We start from the raw sequence: 19,769 nt of genomic DNA on the forward strand, positions 1-19,769 counted from the left end.
GTATCATGTCTCACCAGTTCCTAAATATGTTTTACAAGATCTGTGCTTTTTCAGTGTGTGAATGCAAATATGTTCCCAGTCACTGATGCAGTGGGTATTCAGGATATGAAAACTACTAAAATCAGAGCATCTCTTCTCAGCCTGAACAGATATTAACCTGCTCCAGTTTTACCCTCAGCTCTGATTCGATGGCTTGCAGTGATTTTATGTTGGGCTAGATTAGAAGGTTTGTGTTTATGTAATAAAGAAATTCCCCTTTTAGAAGGGACATATGCTTCAGGTTGCTTCCTGTGATTTTTTTTTTTATTTTTTTCCCCTGAGCAGGCAAATTATTTTTGGATGGTTTCTCTCACTGCAACCCTCATCTCCCAGGCAGTGCTGCCTTTCTCTGAGTCAAACCCCAGTTATGTTTCTGCAGCAAGAAATAGCCTCCTGTTCTTGTGTAACGGTGTTCCCCCCTTGCAGCAAGTGCTTCATTAGGAGGCAGCATCTGCGCTCCAAGTGTGGGAAGAAGGTGTGTTTGACGCTTTGTAGTGAGTAAGCAGGCTCCAGCAGAAGCTAATGTTTTTGCAGCCTTATTTTGGATTTTATCAGCAACTATGAAGCAAAACCTGATAGTTTATTCAGAGGCCTCCTTGTCTTGTTTGAAGACGTTCCTCACCAGCGTCACAGGGAGCTCTGGGAACTCTTTCCTTTCTCCGTACGTATTCTGCCTGTTCTGTGATGCTGATTTTCCTGTTTGCTTTTGGTAATTAGCATTGTACCTTTCTGTAATGCTTGGTTATTGAATATTCTTAAAATTCTTAAATTCTGTATTCTGGGTTTCTCTCTGGAAAAAATTATCTCCACTTGAATGCTGAGCTATAAACCATGAGAAGAATTTTAATCTGCGCTAACGGTTCACAACTGTTCAGAATTGCTAAATTTTTGTTCTGCAGTAGTGCTCTGACAAGTCTTCTGTCTTTTTAAAGATACAGTAAATAAATTATTGTAGGAGTGAATAATGAAGTGGAAAGTGGAATAGTTATATTTTCTATGTCTTGAGTTCAGGGTTTTTTCCTGAGAACTTTATTACACATTGCTGTTATGTAATTATATTCAGTTAAACTGGTTAGCTGGAAGCATGCAAATCTCAGTGGTAGACTATTCTATATGGATAAATTTGGGTTGTATTAAAATAGTCTGCAGTGCTGGAAAACTGGGAAAGGGATCCTTGTAAAGCTTAAGATCCCTGTACAAGGCACCAGTAGTGCCTTGGTGGATTTGCTCTTTATAAGGGTATTGTACATGCTTAAACTCATTGTTTGTGTCCTGCCAAGAATGATTGTCATTAGCTAACTGGTCCACTCCCTGAGTTACTGGTCCTTGTTCTGGCTCGGATCCCATTACAGGGCTGAAGCAGGAGCACGGTGACTCACTCAGCCTCCACATGCCAACCCATTGTTTATGCCCGTGAGGAACAATGTGGATGCAGCCTCCTGCTCCCATTCAGCGGGAGCTGCTGGGAAGGGGAGTGAGATTCCGGATCATTTCTTTTATGCCGACAATCTCATTAGTGCTCAGAGCTTGGAGACTTTTTCTTTTTCAGGCAGGAGGACTGGCTTGTGGCTGTGGGGAATTGAACCAGAGGACGGATCAGCAGGGCTGGAGGCACCTTCCAGCAGGTCCTTGTGCACCTTCATTAGCTGAGGCTTTAGGATTCTTTAGGTTTTTTCCCTGGCAGCTATAAAGCCCTGGCCAATTGTATGTGGAGAAAATCACATCCTTGTTAGAAAATGTAACACAGAGTGCAGGGGCTCACCTTGCTCAGGTGTCTCCTCTGCTTCTCCTCCCGGTTTCCAGTGATTTCCTTGTATCCCAGCAGGTTGCCAGCTTTCTCTGTGTCCCATCAGGATGCCAGCTTTCCCCAGAAGTGGCTGAGCTGTGTTTCAGACCTGGACCCTCTCTGCCCTCTGGGGATGGTGCTGGGCTTGACTTGGTGGTGCTGACCAAGCCCTCGGTGGGGATTTGTCACCAGAGCACAGGATGAGGCTCCCTTGTGGGTGCACTCAGCATCTCCCTTGCTTCCTCAAACCCTGCTTCCCCTCTCCTGGATTAGTTCATCTTGTCCTAATTAAAAGAAACTGAGCAGGGATATGTGGGTGGCTGCAGTCTCTCATGAAGTACAGGTTTTTTAAAACTTGGTTAAAGAGCTCTGCATAATCCAGAGGAGGTGATATGATGTGAATTTTATAGGAAGTACAATGGAAGCTCAAAGGCATCACTTTATGAATGTGTAGAACAGCATAAAGATTCATCCCCTTTCTGTGGGCTGATTGATTTCTTTGAATCTTACAAAACTTCATAGCTAGGATTTAATTCTTGCATGGTTTTCTAGGAGTTCCTCAGAGGTGTAGGAGAACAATCATTGCCTTCTGAAACATAAGGGTACTTCTGTTAAAACGCTTATCTCCTTCTTAGTGGGAATTTTATTCAAAGTCACAGAGCATTCATATGCCACAGGAGTGTGTCTGAGAGGTGGGATTGGATTATCCTTCAGACATGCCAGAGGGTGTCTCCTCTCTCCTGCTAAATCCAGAAATGAGCACCAAAGAGGGGTGTTATGGTGGAAGGTGTCTAACATTGCATAATTAGGGACCACAGTGCCAAGGAGAGCTGCCTGAAACTTTACAGTAGCTTTGCAGGTATTAACTAAATGCACCTTCACAACTTCTTTTGAGGTGAATCAGTTGTAACTTGGTGACTTTGCACTGTCCAGGGAAGCACAGATGGACATGGACAGTGTGCCTGGAAAAGGGACCTAAGTATTACATGAGGGACCAAACAAGTAACCAGAACACGTGACTGGAGCTGTCCTTTGGAGTGGACCAGAGGCCCCTAAAGCTGTGCTGTGCAGGTGCTGTGTGACCCTGCAGCTCACAGGGCTTTCTGTTTTATCAGAAAGAATCTGCCCACAATGGCAGCGACCTTTGCAACCCCACCCATGGCTCAGCTCAGATCTGAGTCACAGGGAAAGCTGCTGCCTGCCCTGCTGCTTCCTGAATCCTGGGAAAGGCTCTGGTGTGAGCAAGGCTTGAACTGGAAAAGTCAAGGGGTCCTTTAACAAGAGGGACTGCTCAGGAGCAAGAGCAGTTTTACAGGGAAAGTTTCACAACAGTTTGGGTGCTGACAGTTCAAGGTTGGCCAAGAGCAAATGGAGCAGTTTATCCTCCTGGGACACACTTTGTGCCTCCAGCTTTGCTCCTGGTTGGCATCAGGGCAGGATATGTGCAGAGGTGGACTTACTGGTCCCTTCCAGCTCAGCCTGCTCACTGATTCTATGATTTCCTCACTGTTGTTGCCTTAAATGTGAAGGGCAGGAACTGGCAGTGTGAATAACTTTGTTTAAAAATCTTTCCTGCTGAATAGAGGTGGAAAGGAAAATCAGCACCACTGATACCAGTTTGTTCCTCGTGAAATCACCATGTAAACCTTAAAACCTTCCCATCAGCTGTGTGTGGGGACAGGGCCAGCAGCTGGGCCTCAGGGCATGCTGTGCTGAATAACAGGGAAAAAGTGCTCACAGTTTCTGTCCTGCTTTTTCCATCCACACATCACCCTGTAGTAACATTACCCTGGGTGTTTTGTGACAGTGTGGGGTGAGAAGGACAAGAAGAGGATCTGGGAGGTGAACTGAGCACACAGAGCCCTGGTGAGCTGCAGAGTGTGTCAGTCGTGTGAAGTTCTCCATAATGAGACTAAGTCAGCCTGGAAGGTTTGCTGGTTTTCTTCCTGCTTGTTAAGCTGTGAGTAAATTGGAGTCCAAACAGCAAACTGAAAAGGTTCCTAAGAGCTAAAAAAGCAGAAAATGGAACAGGTTTTGTATGTGAGTCAGTCTCACTGCAGAGTGCCCTGCAGAAGGAGAAGTAGGAAATGCTCAGCAGGAATAGGAAGTACACCAGTAAGGCAGTAATAGGCTTGTATTTTTAAATATTTAAATAAACTCTTCATACAGAAGTGGTGCAATCTCACAAGGGGCCGAGGGCTCCTGCAGAAGGCTGGTCTGCAGCTGAACATGCCTGTGGTTAAACCTGCCCTCCTGTGCAGAGCTGGGTGTTACAACATCCCTCCAAACCAAGAGGCATTTACAATTTTCCTGACAAAAACCATCAAAGCCAGCCTGCTCTTGAACTTGAGGGCTGTGTCAAGGAGGGCAGAGCTGCTGGGAGAGCCAGTGGTGCAGTAAAGACCTTGGGGAAGTTAATTGAGCAGAGAGTCTGACCCGAGAGCCAGTTTGATTTACAGGCAGCAGTAAAGCTGAGCTGCATCTGGAATTATCTGCTGCTTTACAGCTTTATTTTTACACCTTCATGTTACAATTATTTGTGGTGTATTACATTGAAATGTAACTTATGACAACTCTATCAAGAAGCCTGGAAAAAACCAAAGATAAGGTGATAAGGTAGCAAAGAAAATCCTTTGCCCTTAGCACTTGTACACAGGGAGTTCTTTACAATGTTCCTGAGGTGTGATTTATGAGGGAGCTTTCAGGTGAGGGTTGATTCTGGGGTCATGGAACTGCTGTCCTCTGTTTCAGTGGGAAAAAAGCAATTGATAGTGTTCACACCAACTCAGCCTTTACCAGGGCTGTAATTGATGTAGTGTTTTGACAGAGATGTTGCAGGGGATTTTATACTTGCATTACAAAAATGCTATGAATTATGGGGTTTTATCCTTCCCAGAGCCTATGGGGGCCTTATCCAAAACCCATTAAATTCTTTGCACTGACATAATGGGATCTTCAGGGATCCTTACAGCATTAAATCTGTGGTTTGTTTGTTTTTCACTGCTCTGATCAATAATGGGGCTGTCAGGGCTGTGCTTGCAGAAGGCAGTGAGCTGGGAGGAGCTGTTTGCATTGCAGATAGGGAGAGATGGATTTTATACCATTCAACTCCCAATCTGCTCTATAAAATCATAGAATTGTGGAATTTTTAAGGCTGGAAAAGACCTTGAAGGTCACTAAGTCCAACTGTTCCCCCAGCAGTGCCAAGCCCACCATTAAACTGTGTCCCCAAGTGCCACATCCACACAGCTTTTAAACCCCCCCAGGGATGGTGACTCAACCATGGAGTCTATCTCTTAATAGGTTCTGTTTCAGATTTTACATCAAGTCAGGCTGATATTTAATTCCTTCCCTTAATCCAAGTCTGTGTGCTCATTAGTGGGTCAGCAATTGCTTATTTGCAGGATTATGTATCACCACAGCAGCAGCTCTTTTATGTAAACTGCTGATATTTTCACAGCACAAGTGTCTCCATGTTTTTTCATTTGTGCCTTGCCCTCACTTTAGGGGACCTATTTAAAAAGCCTTTAAGTTTTAGGAAAGGCTCCCACCCTTCCAAAAGCCCTTCTGCTGTCAGAGGGACTCTGGGAGTCAGCAGTTCGTGTTGCTGGCAGCACTTGGGGTCTGCCATGGGGATGCACAGTGGGAAACCTGGGGCAGATCCTCTCTGTTAGCTCTCCCTCTCCAACTGGAGATCCCTGATGAGCTTCAGAAACTTCTCATCTGCAAAGACAAGCCCCATCAGAGTCACCCAGGGGTGAAGGAAAGGGTCAGGGTGCCACAGGAAGAGTGGGAGGAAGGAGGTGGGTGGGAAGGAGCTGGGACCTGGGGCTGGGAGCTTCAGGAGCAGCTTCATTTCCTCTCTGATAGTCCGTGTGTGGCTCCCAGGCATAAAGGTTGGCATTTCAGATACTGCTGGGGAAAAAACTCAGTCCCAGGCTGTCCCCAGCTCCTCTCTGTGCATAGCTGAAAATCATGGAAAAATAATGAACCAAAGCAGTGACTCAAACAAGAAGTCTGGGTAAATTTAGCTCAAATATTCTTGGTATGTTTGTGGTCACTGTGGAAATTGCATCACTTCTTGTTTTAATGATCAAAATATTGCTTGGAAAACTGGCATGACTACCCTAGAAGAGCTCAAAATGAAGACCTTTAAAAGCAAGTATGTCTTTGGAACTGCTTCACCTGCAGTTAATTGGTTTTGGGGGTTGTTTGTTTTATTCCTGTCTTGGTTAAGGAGTTTTTGGACTGGAGGTTATTGCTGCCTAATTGAAAAGCCACAAGGTTTAGAGCTGATGCACTCTGCAGTGTGATTATCTACTTCATACAAAAGTTCTGTCTGGGGAGTAGGATTAAAAAAATGCTGGTAATTGCTGAAGACAAGACCTCCTCCAGAATCTGCCTGCACGTCTTGCTGTCTTTCACATCAAAGAGCCTTTGAAAATGCTTTTATTTTTGCATCAAACAGGAACATTTTAATTTTTTTTTTTTTTACAACACTAATGGACAGGATCCCTTTTCAGCTCTCATACATAGCCTGAAAAACAAAAAGCCTGGCTCCTTAAGTGAGCTTGTAATCCTGGTCATAATTCTTCCATATTTTGCACCTTGGACCTTTCTCACAGTGGCAGGGTGGGAATAAAAGCTGCCAAATCAAAGCCATTTGCATGGATAGGAGCAGGTTCTTGGATGCAATGGATGAGAGTTTGTCAAAGGTTGGTGGGAAGGGGATGAACTATGCCCTTCCTCATTTTGCTGTCTCTGCCTTGCAGCAGACATCCAAAAATGCTGTGAGCTGCAGCAGGGTCACAGTGTGGGCATGGGAACCTCCCAGGCAGAGTCCTTGTCCTCCCTTCACTGAAATGGGTGCTGATATTCCCAGGAGGACAGAATACCTCCCTGCCAAAACAGGCATTTCTGCCACTTGTAGGTTTTGTCACAAGTAGGGGAAGGTTTTATGGGTTTTTTTGGTAGCCCCATTGAAGCTTTGGTGGCTGTCTGGGCCAACAGCAGAAGACTTTCCATCAGGTTTCTCTTCTGCTGCAGCCACAGCTGTTCAGGTAATCCTCCCTCGGAGACTGTCCTGGAAACCAGGATCTTCCCTGACTCCTTGGGAGAGCAGTCAGAAGTGGGAAGTGCTCACACCAAGTTCAGTAGAAGCTGGAGTGAAGCCCCCCTTCCTTCACTGTTTTGTTTAGATTGTTTTCTTTTCCAGACTAACCCATCCATCCCTTTTGTCCTGAAGCTCTTCCCAGCTCTGCACTTCCCTTGACTCTGCTGTTGCCAAATTGTCCCTTCCAGTCTCCTCATGCCAACCATATAAAATATCTTGATTGCATTTTCTTTTTCTCTGCATGCAACACTTTCACTTAAACTGATCCAGAGTGGTTTGTCTTAGTGATAAATGAGAAGTGAGGGTAGCAAGGAGTATTTTATTAGTCAAGCAGGCTCAGTAAAGAAGCTCATTGAACTGTGTCTAACATGAGCTAAGCTTGGATTTTGCTGTGTGGGATGTTTGCCCCCTCAAATCTCTTGAAAGCCTTCTTCCTTTAGATGTGTCTCCTGAACCTGTCAGTCTTTTAGTAAAAATATTTTTTCATTCTTCAAACTTAAGTCAAAGTAGCTGGAAGGAATGTGTGGATCAGTGTCCTGGTGTCACACTCCTACACCTTATGTCTTTCTGGAGAGACAGATTTTGGCTGGTTTTGTGCTCTTAGTTTTGACCAGCAGTGGGGTTGCAGTGCTCTCAATGGGTTTTCCACTGAGAAAGGTGTTTACATGTGTTATGAAAGTGAAACACAAGCTTAAGAACTACTTTTTCCAACTCAGGGAAGGTGTGGGGTCTCTGGATGTGTCTTTGGTGGTAGAGGATTTATGCTAAGAAGAGACCTGAGCAGGGACCTTGGGCCCATTTTCCCCTCAGTCACACACAGCAAGCCTCTCACAGCTGGGGCTAGAAGCAAATTTTTAAATATGTGTGTAAGCAGCAAAAGTGGGCTGGCCATGAGGTGATGCTTCCCCAAGGTGAATAATTAATGTTTTCATATTTTTAGAAGAAGAATTTTGAGCAAATTATTTCACTGAAAGAGAGAAAATGTTGGTGTGTGGGATCTTTTCCCTTCTGATGAAAGCTTGAATGTTCAAGGGAAAAGGTTCAGAAGAAAGTTAGCCATGAAATTTTATTTTGTGAAGTTTCAGATGAAGTCCAGTCTTGGTTTGGTTTCATGGCTGTAATATTTGATTCAGTTGGACAGGAATGGTCTCACTGGAGTCACCTTTCATCATTTAACAATCCTCCATTTCCAGCCTTGCCTGGAAATGAACACAAAGAAAATCCAGAAGTGTTGTCATGCTTCTGCATGCTTAATGTATATCTTCCAATTTAAAATTTGGAAAGCAAGAGTGGCATAGCTGGCCTTGCCTGCAGAAGCACATTTCTGAATGATTCAAGCTGTAGGATGGGAACCAAATCACTGAGGCCAAAAGACAAAAATAGAAACTTTCACTCCAGAGCTGAGTCATTTGTATTTTCAATACAGCAACTCTCTGGCCATTTGGAGCTCTCAATAGCTTCTCTTTGGGGGTGGAAGTAACAGCATCACTGTTCTCTTTGGGCTTTGCTGGTCCTTTGCACCCCAGAGAGGGCATTGCTGGAGCCTTGGGGGTATTCCCACCCTCTGTGAGAGCCAGTTTTTGCCCTGTGCTTGCTGGAGGACATCCCTGCCCCATTCCTTCTCTGCCAGAGGGAATCCTGCTCCTCACCCACCAGGTACAGCCCAGAGCAGTGGGAATGGAGCTGCTCTTCACAACCAGCCAGTGGGGACCATCCTGTCATCTTGCTGAGGAGAGGCATGTCCCAGTCCCTTGTTTCTTTTCCATGGATGGCTGCAGATATCATTGGTGACCCTGGATCTATTTTCCACTTTACAGCCTGGTTTGCACAGTGCCATGAAGGTTTGTTCTGACACTCATACTCCAGTGTAATTCATTGTGCTCCCTCTGACCCCATTGCCTTGTAATGCCTTTGTGCAGCCTGTTTTGTACTTCAGCAAAGAATAACCAGCTCAGTTCCATTCTAACTTCTTGGACAACACAAGCAATTCTCAGAGTCCCGGGAATTTGGGAGGTGCACACACAAATGCAGGCGCCTGCCCAGATCTGGCAGTGCTGGCACTGCCCAGATACTGCTGTGTCCCAGTGTTACCAGGATTTGAGGCTTTTCTGTTCCCCCTTCCCTCATTATCCTGGATGATGAAGAAATGATTGTGTAAGTGTGGAGCTAAAGCCTTTGGAGGCGTCTGTTTCTCATAACTCTGTCCTGGAGCCCAGAGAAAAGGCAGCAATCCAGAGCATTTTTCCACCCGGGACTTAATATTTTCCTTTCAAAGTTGCATTAGTGAATGCTTTTTTTACTTGCAGGTTAAAAGTGTTATAAATAGAAAATTTCCAATGATTCTGGTGATAATTGTTCACTTTACACAACTGTACCTGAAATTGTCAGCGTGCCCTTGGTGCTTGCTGGAAAATGTTCAGTGCAGATCAGCACGGTGCGTGTGTGGTGCTGGCATGTAAACAACTTCAAAATGCTTCCACAATCTGCAGTAATAGTGAAACAGATCCCTTCAGTGCTGGATTTTTGCCTTTGAAGCATTCCTCTGTGTTCCATATCTGGTTTCTTTTGGGGTTTTAAGTCTCCTTTTGGGGCAGTGAGCATTGATTGTGAGCTCTGTTGTAGATGTGGGTGGTTTTTGTGCTCAACACATCATCTTTTCCAGTGCCTTTGGCAGGCAGAGCTCAGTGCAGAGCTTAGTGCAGAGCCACTCCTTTAATTAGCTGAAATAATGGATGGTTGGGGGAAATGGAACCACAGGAAATAATCAGAAAGAGTGTGTGGAGGGCTCCCACTGTCCTGAGAAGCTGGCACATCCCACTTGTTGTGGGAAATATTAATTAGGGTCAGAGGGGCCATGACCCAGTTCTGGCACAGGCTCTCCAGTGGGGATTTGGAACTTCCCAGATAAACCACCTTGTTCTCAGTGTCTTCTCACTGGGGCATTTATTGGTAGTTCTGGCCATTTTTGGATCCTGACAGGAACATTGTAAAGCAGAATTGGTTGAGCCACGTGTATTTCACCTAAATCTGAGAAATGGCAAAGCAGATCACTGGCTTCTTGCTGCAGGATGGTTTTGAGGCAGCTTCTGGCAATGTGGGCAGTTGGGGGGCACAAGAGATCTTGGTCTGTGGCTTTATCTTCTAAGAAATGAATGAACAAAATCTTTTAACTTTTTTTTTTTAATGAAACCTTGAAGTGTCAGCTAATTAGAGAAGGAACCTGAAAGATACCTTTGCTTCATAAAGCATTTTTACCCACTAGGGCTAACTGAAAAATTTATTTCTTTATTTTTTATTGAAGAACCCAGGGTTTTCTTCCTTGTTTGGGATGGGATTTTTCAGTATCTCAAAAATTTCCAGAGGACTGAAAAATTTTTCTTACCCATCTAATAGGAAAGTGCAATTTAGGGCAGATCCATCATCCTTTGAAATCAATGGAGGCTTCCTGTTGGCTGCTGCTCAGTTTGTTAGCCAGAAGTTTTCCAGAGCAGCACAGGATGCATGAATCTGTTGCAGACTCAGAAATAACATGGCTTTCCATTAATTTTGCAAACCAGCTGGGCAGAGCTTTTGTGGAGTAGTATTGAAAAACGTTCAGTGACACCGGCGAGTTTCGGAGTGTTTGGAGGTGCTGCCTTTAAATATTCTGCACATCTTCTGCCTCATCCCTGTCCCGTTTTTCAGCTGTGCAGTGGCAACACTCAGAAGTCAAAATGGCAAAAGATTAAGCTGGTGAGGGTTAGCTGCAGCCATCTGGTGCTGTTGAGGAATTAATGTCTGAGCTCAGCCTCCCTGCCCACCCCCATCCCCACATCCTCTGCACCAGAGGCTTGGATTTCGCTCTAATGGGACAGGGAGATGAAAATATCTGTCAAGGCTAAACTGTGGTAGTTAATTCAGACAAAGGAGCAGCCAGCCATTCCATCCAGTGGCCACTGCAGGAGCTGCTGGTGCTGGAGCAGAGGTGGGTGGTAATCAGTCCCAGGAATTAACAGCTGAATTGGGCATCGCTGGGGGGATGCTGTGTTAAAGCATCAGCTTGATTTGCTCCCGGCTCTGGAAATACCTGCACACATTATGACAAGGTCAGTAGCAGTTTTCAAGTTGTATTATTGTTGTAATTCTGTTTTTGGAGGAGGTTAGCTTCCTGATTTATCCTGGGTTAAAGCATCTCATTTATACCTTCCTCTGCTAAATAAAAATATCCTACCTAGCTGCCAAAGATCTGCTGGTTATGGAAGGGCCTAATGTGGCATTTACAAACTCTTGTGAGTTTATGTGTCAGAGATGCAGTGATTTGGGCTATAAAGACAATAATCATCTGTGCATTGTGCTGCTTTGTTATGCAGCTCTTTGCTGATTCACAGCACTGACCTGCAAATCCTCCCCTTTTACTAATGGCATACTGTCAGTTTAGGAATTTTAGAGGGGCTTTTTTCACCTGCTGTTATTATAAGGCCTGTGACAAGGTCTACAAATGACCCTAAAATTCTCATGCTACTCTTTATTATTGAAGAGGTTTATTTTTATTTTGTTTCTCTGAGCTGGGCCAGCAGTCTGTTGCACTTTAAAAGTGATACCTTGTGCCCTTTTAATGGCAATAAAATAACATTGCTTTTTTATTGAGAACCTCTGGTTTCATTGGGTAATTTTTTAAAAATAATCTTGCCCTTTGCTTTTATAAAGGGTTGTTACAGCAAAGCCAAACATAAAAGGTATTTCCAAAGAATAAATCATTGAAATAAAGAGAGAAATAATTCCAAAGTTAGTTGTTTTTGTGCAAGCTGTTAGGTGGTGTGAGGAATAGAGGATGGATGCATTTTTAGTGTCAGCAGATGCCTCTCCTTTTCCCCTCACAAACAGCCCTGGGTTTGCTTACAGCTTTTTTAGAAGAAAGCAAGAAAAGAAAAGAAGCAGTGGATTTATGGAGAGGTTAAACAAATATGATGCAGAGATGCAGAGACTGCATCTTAAAGAGTAAACTCCATGGCTTTATTTTCATAGATGTTCAAAGGTGCTAGAGGAAAAAAACCACAGGTTGCTCAGTTCAAACAGGCTTCATTTATCTGGTTTTGGTGCTGCTTTGGGGCAGTGCTCTAAGAGGAACCTGTGCCAGCACAGGAACTGCCCCGATCTGTGTGCAATAAAGCAGAAACTAAAAAAATGGCACTGGGTGTGTAAAGTTTCTGGAGTTTCTTGGCTAGTACAGGAATGTCCAAGAAGTTGCTGGGATATGATTCCTTGCACACAGAATGTGCATTGTGCAGGAACACAGACTCTGTTGTGCAGTGTGCACAAGCTGGTTCCTAAATCCATAAAATCTAAGAATTAACAGCCCTTTGCTACATCTGGGCTCAATGCTCAGCGTGTTGCACAATCAAGTCCAGAAGCAGAGGTTCAGAGTTATTAAACTCCAGTATTGCTCTCCTGTCACATTGCTCAGGGCTGGGTGTGAGTGAGGTGACTCTGACAGGAGAGCCATGAGGAGCTCAGGCAAGGAGCAGGAGACATGTGAGGTTAAAAGCAGAGCAGAATTTCTTTGGATTTCAGCCCAGATTTCTGCTAAAAATGGCTGGTGCATGTATTGGCAAAACGTTATCCCAGCCTACACGAACGCCACTGCTGATGAGAGGTCAGTCATGCATCTTGTAGAAATAAACCAGTCTTCAGTCAGTAAAATGTAGTTTTCCTCATTTCTTTTCCCCCCACTGATGAGTATAAATGCAGCTTATAGAACATGCTGCTTCTTAATTTGCCCTAGTATTTCAGAAGCCAATATATCATTTACTAAGTCACCAGGAAGTCTTCTGTGAACTGGGTAATTTTGTTGCTGAGATGTTTAGCTTTGTCTTGGATGGCATTTGTGCTTTTTGGAAATTTGGGAATGGATAGCCAGCCTTGTCTCATTTAACCTCTGAAAGCTCTGCTAAAATCTCACAGCACCATGTGAGTACAGCTGTTGGTTGAGGGCAAACTTTTTTACCTGTATCTCACCAGTTTTGCTCTTTTCAGGCTTTCAATTGATAGTCCCAAGAACTATTTTTTGCTGGAGACCTTTGGCAGCTTCTTCCCTCAGGCCTAAGGCAGGAGGTCAATTTACCCTGCAGAATGGAATCACAGGAAGAAATTTTGGTGTAAGAAATTTGAGAGATGGGTAGCATTACCTTGCTGACAAGAATATTTGATATAAAAATACTGGTTTCCAAAAGTAGAATTGCCCAGATTTCTTACACTCAGTGAAACCCTTATTGAATTCTACTTGATGAATTGAGAGATTCAAAACTGAGCAGTTTTTATTTGGTCAATAAAAGTTTGCCTAAAACAAGACTGAAATTGAGTTTAAGGACTAAAATGAATATACTGAAGACTGTTCTGGGAATAAGCTCCATGGAGCTAGGTGTGACCTTCCAGTTCCTGGAGATCCCAGAATTCTACACCTAACTCATGGCCAGCCCATGTTCTTCCAGGGCCAGTGGCATCAGGGGTTGTGACTGAGCCATTGCACCACAAAGGATTTCAGAAATTGTGGGGGGCCCAAAAATGTAAGGAAGGGGAAGCCTGACATGTTGGCTGAGTGTTTGGTGAAGAAGTCATTTGGCAAAACACAGAAGTGGTCTTGAGTTAGGGTCAAGTAGGCAGAGTTCCTCCTTCCCACAACCCTGTGACCCTTCTTGTGCTGGTTGGAGCGGGGCAGCTCCAGCAGAAGAGGTGGAAAATGCTCCTTTTAAACTTCTTTTATTCCCAGTTCTGTGTGTGGGAGGGTGGCTGGAGACCTCTCTGCTTGAGGGGAACGCGACACCAGGATCTGATGAATCTCTGGTTGTGAGATTCTTGTACCTCCACCCTCCCAGGCCATGATTTAAAATCAAAGAGAGATGGTCCTGGTCAGTTCTTTGGCAGAAAGGGTGTGCTTTTACATCTGGAATGGCTGCAGATGTGGGCCTTGAGTGACAGTCCCCAAAATCAGGACTGAGGCTGGAATTGAGTAAAATTTGTCCCTCCTTTCTGCAATTTGTAGGAAGCAGATTGAAGTTGCCCTGCTCTGTCAGCCCTGGTCTGCAGGGCTCCTTGAGCAGGAAGCTGAGGAGCTTCCCAGCTGTTTTGTATCTCCGATGTGAGGCACTTTTTCCTCCAAGGGGAATTCCAAAGCTTCTCTCTAGGTTCAGGATTTCATCACAGGGTGCCAAGAGGGGAGGCTGCTTGTTCCAGTAACTGCAGTGTTTGCTTGGATCTGTACTTCTTGAATTTTCTTAGTCTAGTTCTGAGTTGTTTTGACTGGAGAACTACTTTGCTCTGAAGTTCTCCTTTCTGTCATCCTTTAAACATACTTGCCTAAGAATATTTTTTTCCTATCTTAGATGTCCATGAAAATGAAAATTAAATCATATGTTTTATTTTTAGTGATCCCTTATAGGTGTGTGGTCTGCTTTAAAAGAGTGAACCAAATGCAGGAAGAATTTCTTTTCTCATGTACTCCCTAAAATTACAGAATTATGGAAGCACTACACCCATGAGTGTGAACTCTGAGATGCTGTTTATTGTGCTGTAATTTAATCCCACTTTCATGGGCCTTGATTTCTGCTCCTTGTCCTTCACAGGTTCTGCATCATCTGGGAAAGGTTATTGGTGAGGGCACACTTTTAATGGCACCAACCTCTGGAGCCATCTCCGATGTCTGAGTGATTTGAGCTTCGTTTAAATAATTGATGAGAAGTGTTAGTCAGAACGACTGGTGATTCAGGCTGCATTATTCAAAGATATTTACTGACAGTTATAGATTGCTCCAGATTTACTTCTCTTTCCAGGCTGCATTAAACTAGGCCCTGCATGACATATATGTCTATTTTAAAAATAAATAAATCCTTGTTAATACATGTGAAGAACTGTGGGCTTAAGTGCTGTATTTAACCAGTTGTAAATAAGCAATAATAATTCATGATGTTGAACCATTTTGTTTTCAAGTGGAAAATTTTTTCCTCTCTCTTGGTTGTTGTTCAGGAGTAGACCTGAAAGCATCTTGTATTTTAGTGACTTTAATGCAGCTTTCCCTGTACTGGTAGTTGGGGAATGGTTGGGTGTGAGACTTCCTGCCTGCCTCATTAGCCACCCACCAAAGCATCTTCTCTAATGGCTGCAGCTTTTAATCTCTGACACTTAAAAGCTCTTCTGGCTCCCAGCACCATTTAGGAAAAGAAAGTCTGGTCTAGGAGATTCTCTAGAATTGATTAAGGTGACACTGGGCATCTTGCAAAAATCTCCTTTTACTTTTTTTTTTTTTTTTTCACCAGAGTAAATATTTCCAATTTATTTTATTTCACACTTGTAGAGGTGCCTAAAATTCTGGTTGAAAATGCTGGAGGACAGTGGGATTTTATCAGGCTGTTGTCAGGAGTGAAGTGTGGCTAAAGCAAGGCCAGAAATACCAGATTTGTCTTTCAGATTCCTGACTTTGTCAGAATTCCTGCAGGTACCAGTCCCACACAATTCCTTCTCTTCCCTGGTTCCTGAGCAGGAGGAGGAGAGTGCCAGGCAGATGAAGGGTTCATGTGTCCACGTGTGTGAGCTTCCACACCTTCCTTTGGAAACCACCTCTGGGAGCCATGGGGGAACTCTGTCCCTCTCAGTTTCGTGTCCCTGTTGGGAACTTTAACATTTATCACTTTCTTTTATCAGGCTCTTATTTTAAATTGCATGCAGTAAATAATTCCACTGAAAATCACCAACTTCTTTTATTCCCAGGGTTCACTGATGTTGCAGCTGTGCATGGGTAATGAGCAGGCACTTCTCCCTGACTTCTCTTTGCTGTTTTCCCTGCAGGAACTGTGGACATGGGTGGCAAACAGTCCACAAGTGGCGAGGTCTCCGTCACCCAGACCCCTGTGACAGAAAGCATCCAGGACGCCTACAAAGCTGGGGACACCAGCAAGGCCCAAGAGTTGATTAGGTTGTCCTGTGAGGAGACTGCACTACAAGTGGAAAAGGTTGGGTTGGGTTCCAGCTCTCTCTCAGATTTTATTGGCAAAGATGCCAAAATTTCAAGATGCTGCTGTCTTCTGTCGTTTTCTCATGGAGAAAATCCATTTGGAGGTGTGGGTCCCAGGCATGGCTGGTTGTGTGGGGCTCTGCAGGAACATGCTCAGGGACACAAGTTTGCCCTTGAAAACACAGATCAGGAAGATGATGCAGACCATAGGGAGCAGTGTCTGTAGGAGCACAGGCTGTGTGAGGAGGGGTGCTGCTGCTGTGGTCACCAAAACAGGGAAATGCATTTTTCCCCGTAAAAAGGAAGCAGTTTATAGACTTAGCAAAAAATGTATTCCCCCATCAGTGCAAAGATGGTTAATGGCCCTTGGGAAGATTTTGCTGCATGTGTGTGGAATTTTATCACAAACTCTGTGCCAGCTTCTGCACTGCTCTGCCTTCAGAGCCTTCCTTTTGAGCCTGCTCTTTGTGCAGAGCTGATGTGAGTGTTTTGGGAGGGTCCCTGCATGTCAAGTCCAGTCACAGTGGCCATCTCCAAAACAGGTAATACTGCATTTTGCAGCTGAGCTGTGCAAATGCTTTTTCTGTTGGTCCATGAAAAATGGGTGTATACTCACTGTTCTGTGCCTCAGGCACTTACATGAAAAACCATACAAAAAACTAAAATACAAACCCCAACAAATTATGTGAAAAACCATACAAAAAACTAAAATACAAACCCCAACAAATTAACATAATAAATTTATCAACAATGATTACAATGGCCACTAGTGTTTATGACATTCCCAATTAACCACGGCGACAGTAGACATGCCTTGGCGTGGGCACAAATAAACCCATACAGCTCTAGAAATGATCTTTCTCTGCCTGCTGCCTTTAACAGAGAGTTTCTTCTGCTGTGTTTCCTTCACCAGTGTCAGCTTTTAGGCATTGCAGCAGCATATGGGGATCTGCAGGCAGTGAGGTACCTGCTGAAGGAGGCGTTGGTGGTGTTACCAACAGAGCCTAACGATGACAATGCAGCGGTGGTGGCGGCGTATTTTGGGCACAAGGACATTGTGAAGGAGCTGCTGGATTCCCTGCGTGGTAAGCCCTGGCTGACCCTGCCTCTCCTCGAGTTTTTCAGGAGCTGAGTGCTACAGTTCCAAGCAGGCATTTGGGTTTTTTGGCATTCCTTGGAAAGGGAGGGGTTTAGTCATGGGAAAGTGCGTGCAGGATCAGATCTCTGCTGTGCTTGAAGGAGACTTCCACCCTGGGGAAGAGAAACACATACAGAAAAATTTTCCATGTTTGCAGACTGGAAGTGGAGGAAGATGCCATTGAGACAGTTCATTCCTGTCAGGCCTCACAGCTGGGTAACATCCCACACCCTACAGGGAGATTAGGGGATTTTCAGGTTGCAGCATCATCCCACTGCTGATCCAACAGTCTCAGTGGTGCTGGCAGAGTGGCCTGACTGGTCAGGGACACTTTGGGTGCTCAGCTGACACCCACTCTGTTCTCTGCTTGACATTTTGTTTTGACTTTCAGGGGAATTCCTTCTTTAGAATAATAATTACATGTTACTCAAGTTTTATTATAGTAATTTTTTTGGAGCAGAGACATCTTTTTGACTCAGACACTGCTGCTCCTAAGGCAGCAGTGAGGGCAGGGGCAGAACTCTGACTCAGGACCAGGAGCTGTGTTTGGGTCCCTGTTGCTCTCTCAGTGTTCTATGAGCTTGGCAGCTTCTTCTCCCTGGGATCTTCCATGCATTTGGGGTCCAGAGGTCCTGCAGAACATCTGGGGCAAATCCTTGACCTCAGACACTGCAGTAACACAAGAGCTAAGCTGGCTTCTGCAATATTTAGCCTGAATATAGCTCTAGCTCCTCACTGGGACTAAATAGTTGCCAATGGCCCCACTGAGAACAGGAATAACCTGTTGGGAAACCTGCTTATTTGGTGTCCTGTTGGAGCATTGGTAAGCAAAATAAATGTTGCAGTTTGGGGGATGCAATTAAATGTAATATTTGCTTCAGCCAGAAAGGAAGCTGAGTAACCTAGTAGAAAAATTAAATTATATTAATATAATACACTGAGTAATGAAAAGTGACTTAAGTAGTTTCTGGAAACTTAGCTCAGTTTAGAAGTGACCAAATTCCCTCCAGCTCTTGTTTCAGGGGGGTCAGGGGAGGAGCTCTGTACAAACAGCAGCTTTCAGAAATTTTTATGCAGGACATTCCAACTGTTTTTTTGGGAAGTTACACAGAAACCAATCACAGGGCTTAGGTATAAATTGCCTAAATTTGCAATTTGGCTGTTGCACTGCAGTGATTCTCCCTGGAACAGTGAGAACTACTTGTGGCTTACAGCTTAAGTGGAGCCCGTTTTTTGTAGCAGGAGGGTGAGGGATTTAGTGGAGTTGTTAAGAATGCAAAGAGAGATGTAATTTCCACATGGATAAGCTGCAAAAAAGCCTTGACATGTAAAACTTGGGCTTGTGGATGTTCCAGTAAGTGTTTCAGAGAGGATGTGAATTTGTAAAGGATATGGAGGCATTACAGGGAATCAGGGGAGATTTGGGGACTGCTTATTGTTAGCAGAAATAATTCTGTCCTGGGCATTTAGTTACATGTCCAGAATTAGGCACACCTAGAGAAAAGTGGTGTTCTACAGGAAAACGTTATTTCTGAAAAAAGCCCCAGTTTGAGAATGACTAAAACATCAGCAAATTCATGCAAAAATCAGAACGTAGTGTTTTGGTTTTTAGCCTTAAATGACGTTTGTCTGACTTTACTATGAATTAATAGTAAAGAGTTGACCTGAAATGAAATATCTGAAGGGGAAATGAAAGTTTTTGTGGGAGACAAAACTTCCAGGTTGCTGCAAAAACAAGCTGAAACAATTCCTTTTTTGTTGACTGAAGCATTTATTTTCGTTTTATTCATCCAATAACATGAAAGTTTACCTGGTTTTCCCCATTCTTTGTGTCCTCTCTCATGATCTTGGAAGAGGTGGCCAATCTTGGATGTTTGGATCCAATGTCTGTTTGGATCTGGATGCAAAGACAGTCCTGATCATCCCTGTTTGGGGTCAGATGTTTATTTATCTGCTGGTGTTTTAGCAGAACTGTTGCTGCCTTATGAAGGCTTATGTCAGGGACAGGCAAAAAATTTCACCCATTAGCTGGGTGGGTAAAGAAGAACAGTTAAGCAAAGCTGAAAACTTTGTGCCTGACCAGCTTAGGACCCTTCTCTGACACACTTTTGCAGTATAACCTGTTCCTTTTGTCCTCAGGAGCTTCACCCTGTCACAAACCCCTTTGCACAGCCATTATCCACGGGCATTCCTCGCACATCACAGCCCAGTGGCACCAGCTAAGTCACATTTTGTGTGTTTTTGGTAGGTCCTAATACTTGCCAGCAGCTCCTGAACTGGATGCTGGCCATAGCCTGCCAGCAGGGCCATTTGGACATTGTCAAGCTCCTGATCCGTGCCTACAGTGCTGACCCAGAGAGCTGTGCAGTCAGGAGGAACGAATTCCCCGTCCTCATCCGCCTGCCCCTCTACGCTGCTATAAAGGCAGGTGTGTGTTTGCATGCTTCCACATTCTGCCCCTTTCCTGCCAGGGCTTCAAAGAATGGGCTGAGCTCTTCACACACAGGATGGTATCCATGGCTTGTCTGGAGTTGGATTTTCAGCAGGATGAATTAAAGTAAAATTGGCTCTGAATCTGTCGACTCAGTCAGATTGGAGTCAGGGCCTTGGGAAGTTAGATTGCTGTAAATGCTGAGAGGCTGAACTTTCCTCTATAAACTCCTAGGGAAAAGACCCTTAAAAACCAGAGTCCTTGCAAGTAAAAGCATTA

The 19,769-nt window shown here is 44.3% G+C and overlaps 1 protein-coding gene across 2 annotated transcripts in view; it reads left to right on the forward strand.

Annotated features, from left to right (window-relative positions):
- LRRK1 (leucine rich repeat kinase 1) overlaps positions 1–19,769 on the forward strand; it is a 74,824-nt gene that overhangs the window by 4,964 nt on the left and 50,091 nt on the right. For both annotated transcript variants that reach the window (XM_059858645.1, XM_059858646.1), the window contains exons 3-5: positions 15,756–15,919; positions 16,835–17,006; positions 19,308–19,487. In XM_059858645.1, the coding sequence (XP_059714628.1) occupies positions 15,756–15,919; positions 16,835–17,006; positions 19,308–19,487 (516 nt within the window). The remainder of the gene's footprint in view (positions 1–15,755; positions 15,920–16,834; positions 17,007–19,307; positions 19,488–19,769) is intronic.

This window comes from Haemorhous mexicanus, chromosome 13 (genome assembly GCF_027477595.1).
Source record: "Haemorhous mexicanus isolate bHaeMex1 chromosome 13, bHaeMex1.pri, whole genome shotgun sequence".
Classification (NCBI taxonomy): Eukaryota; Metazoa; Chordata; class Aves; order Passeriformes; family Fringillidae; genus Haemorhous; species Haemorhous mexicanus.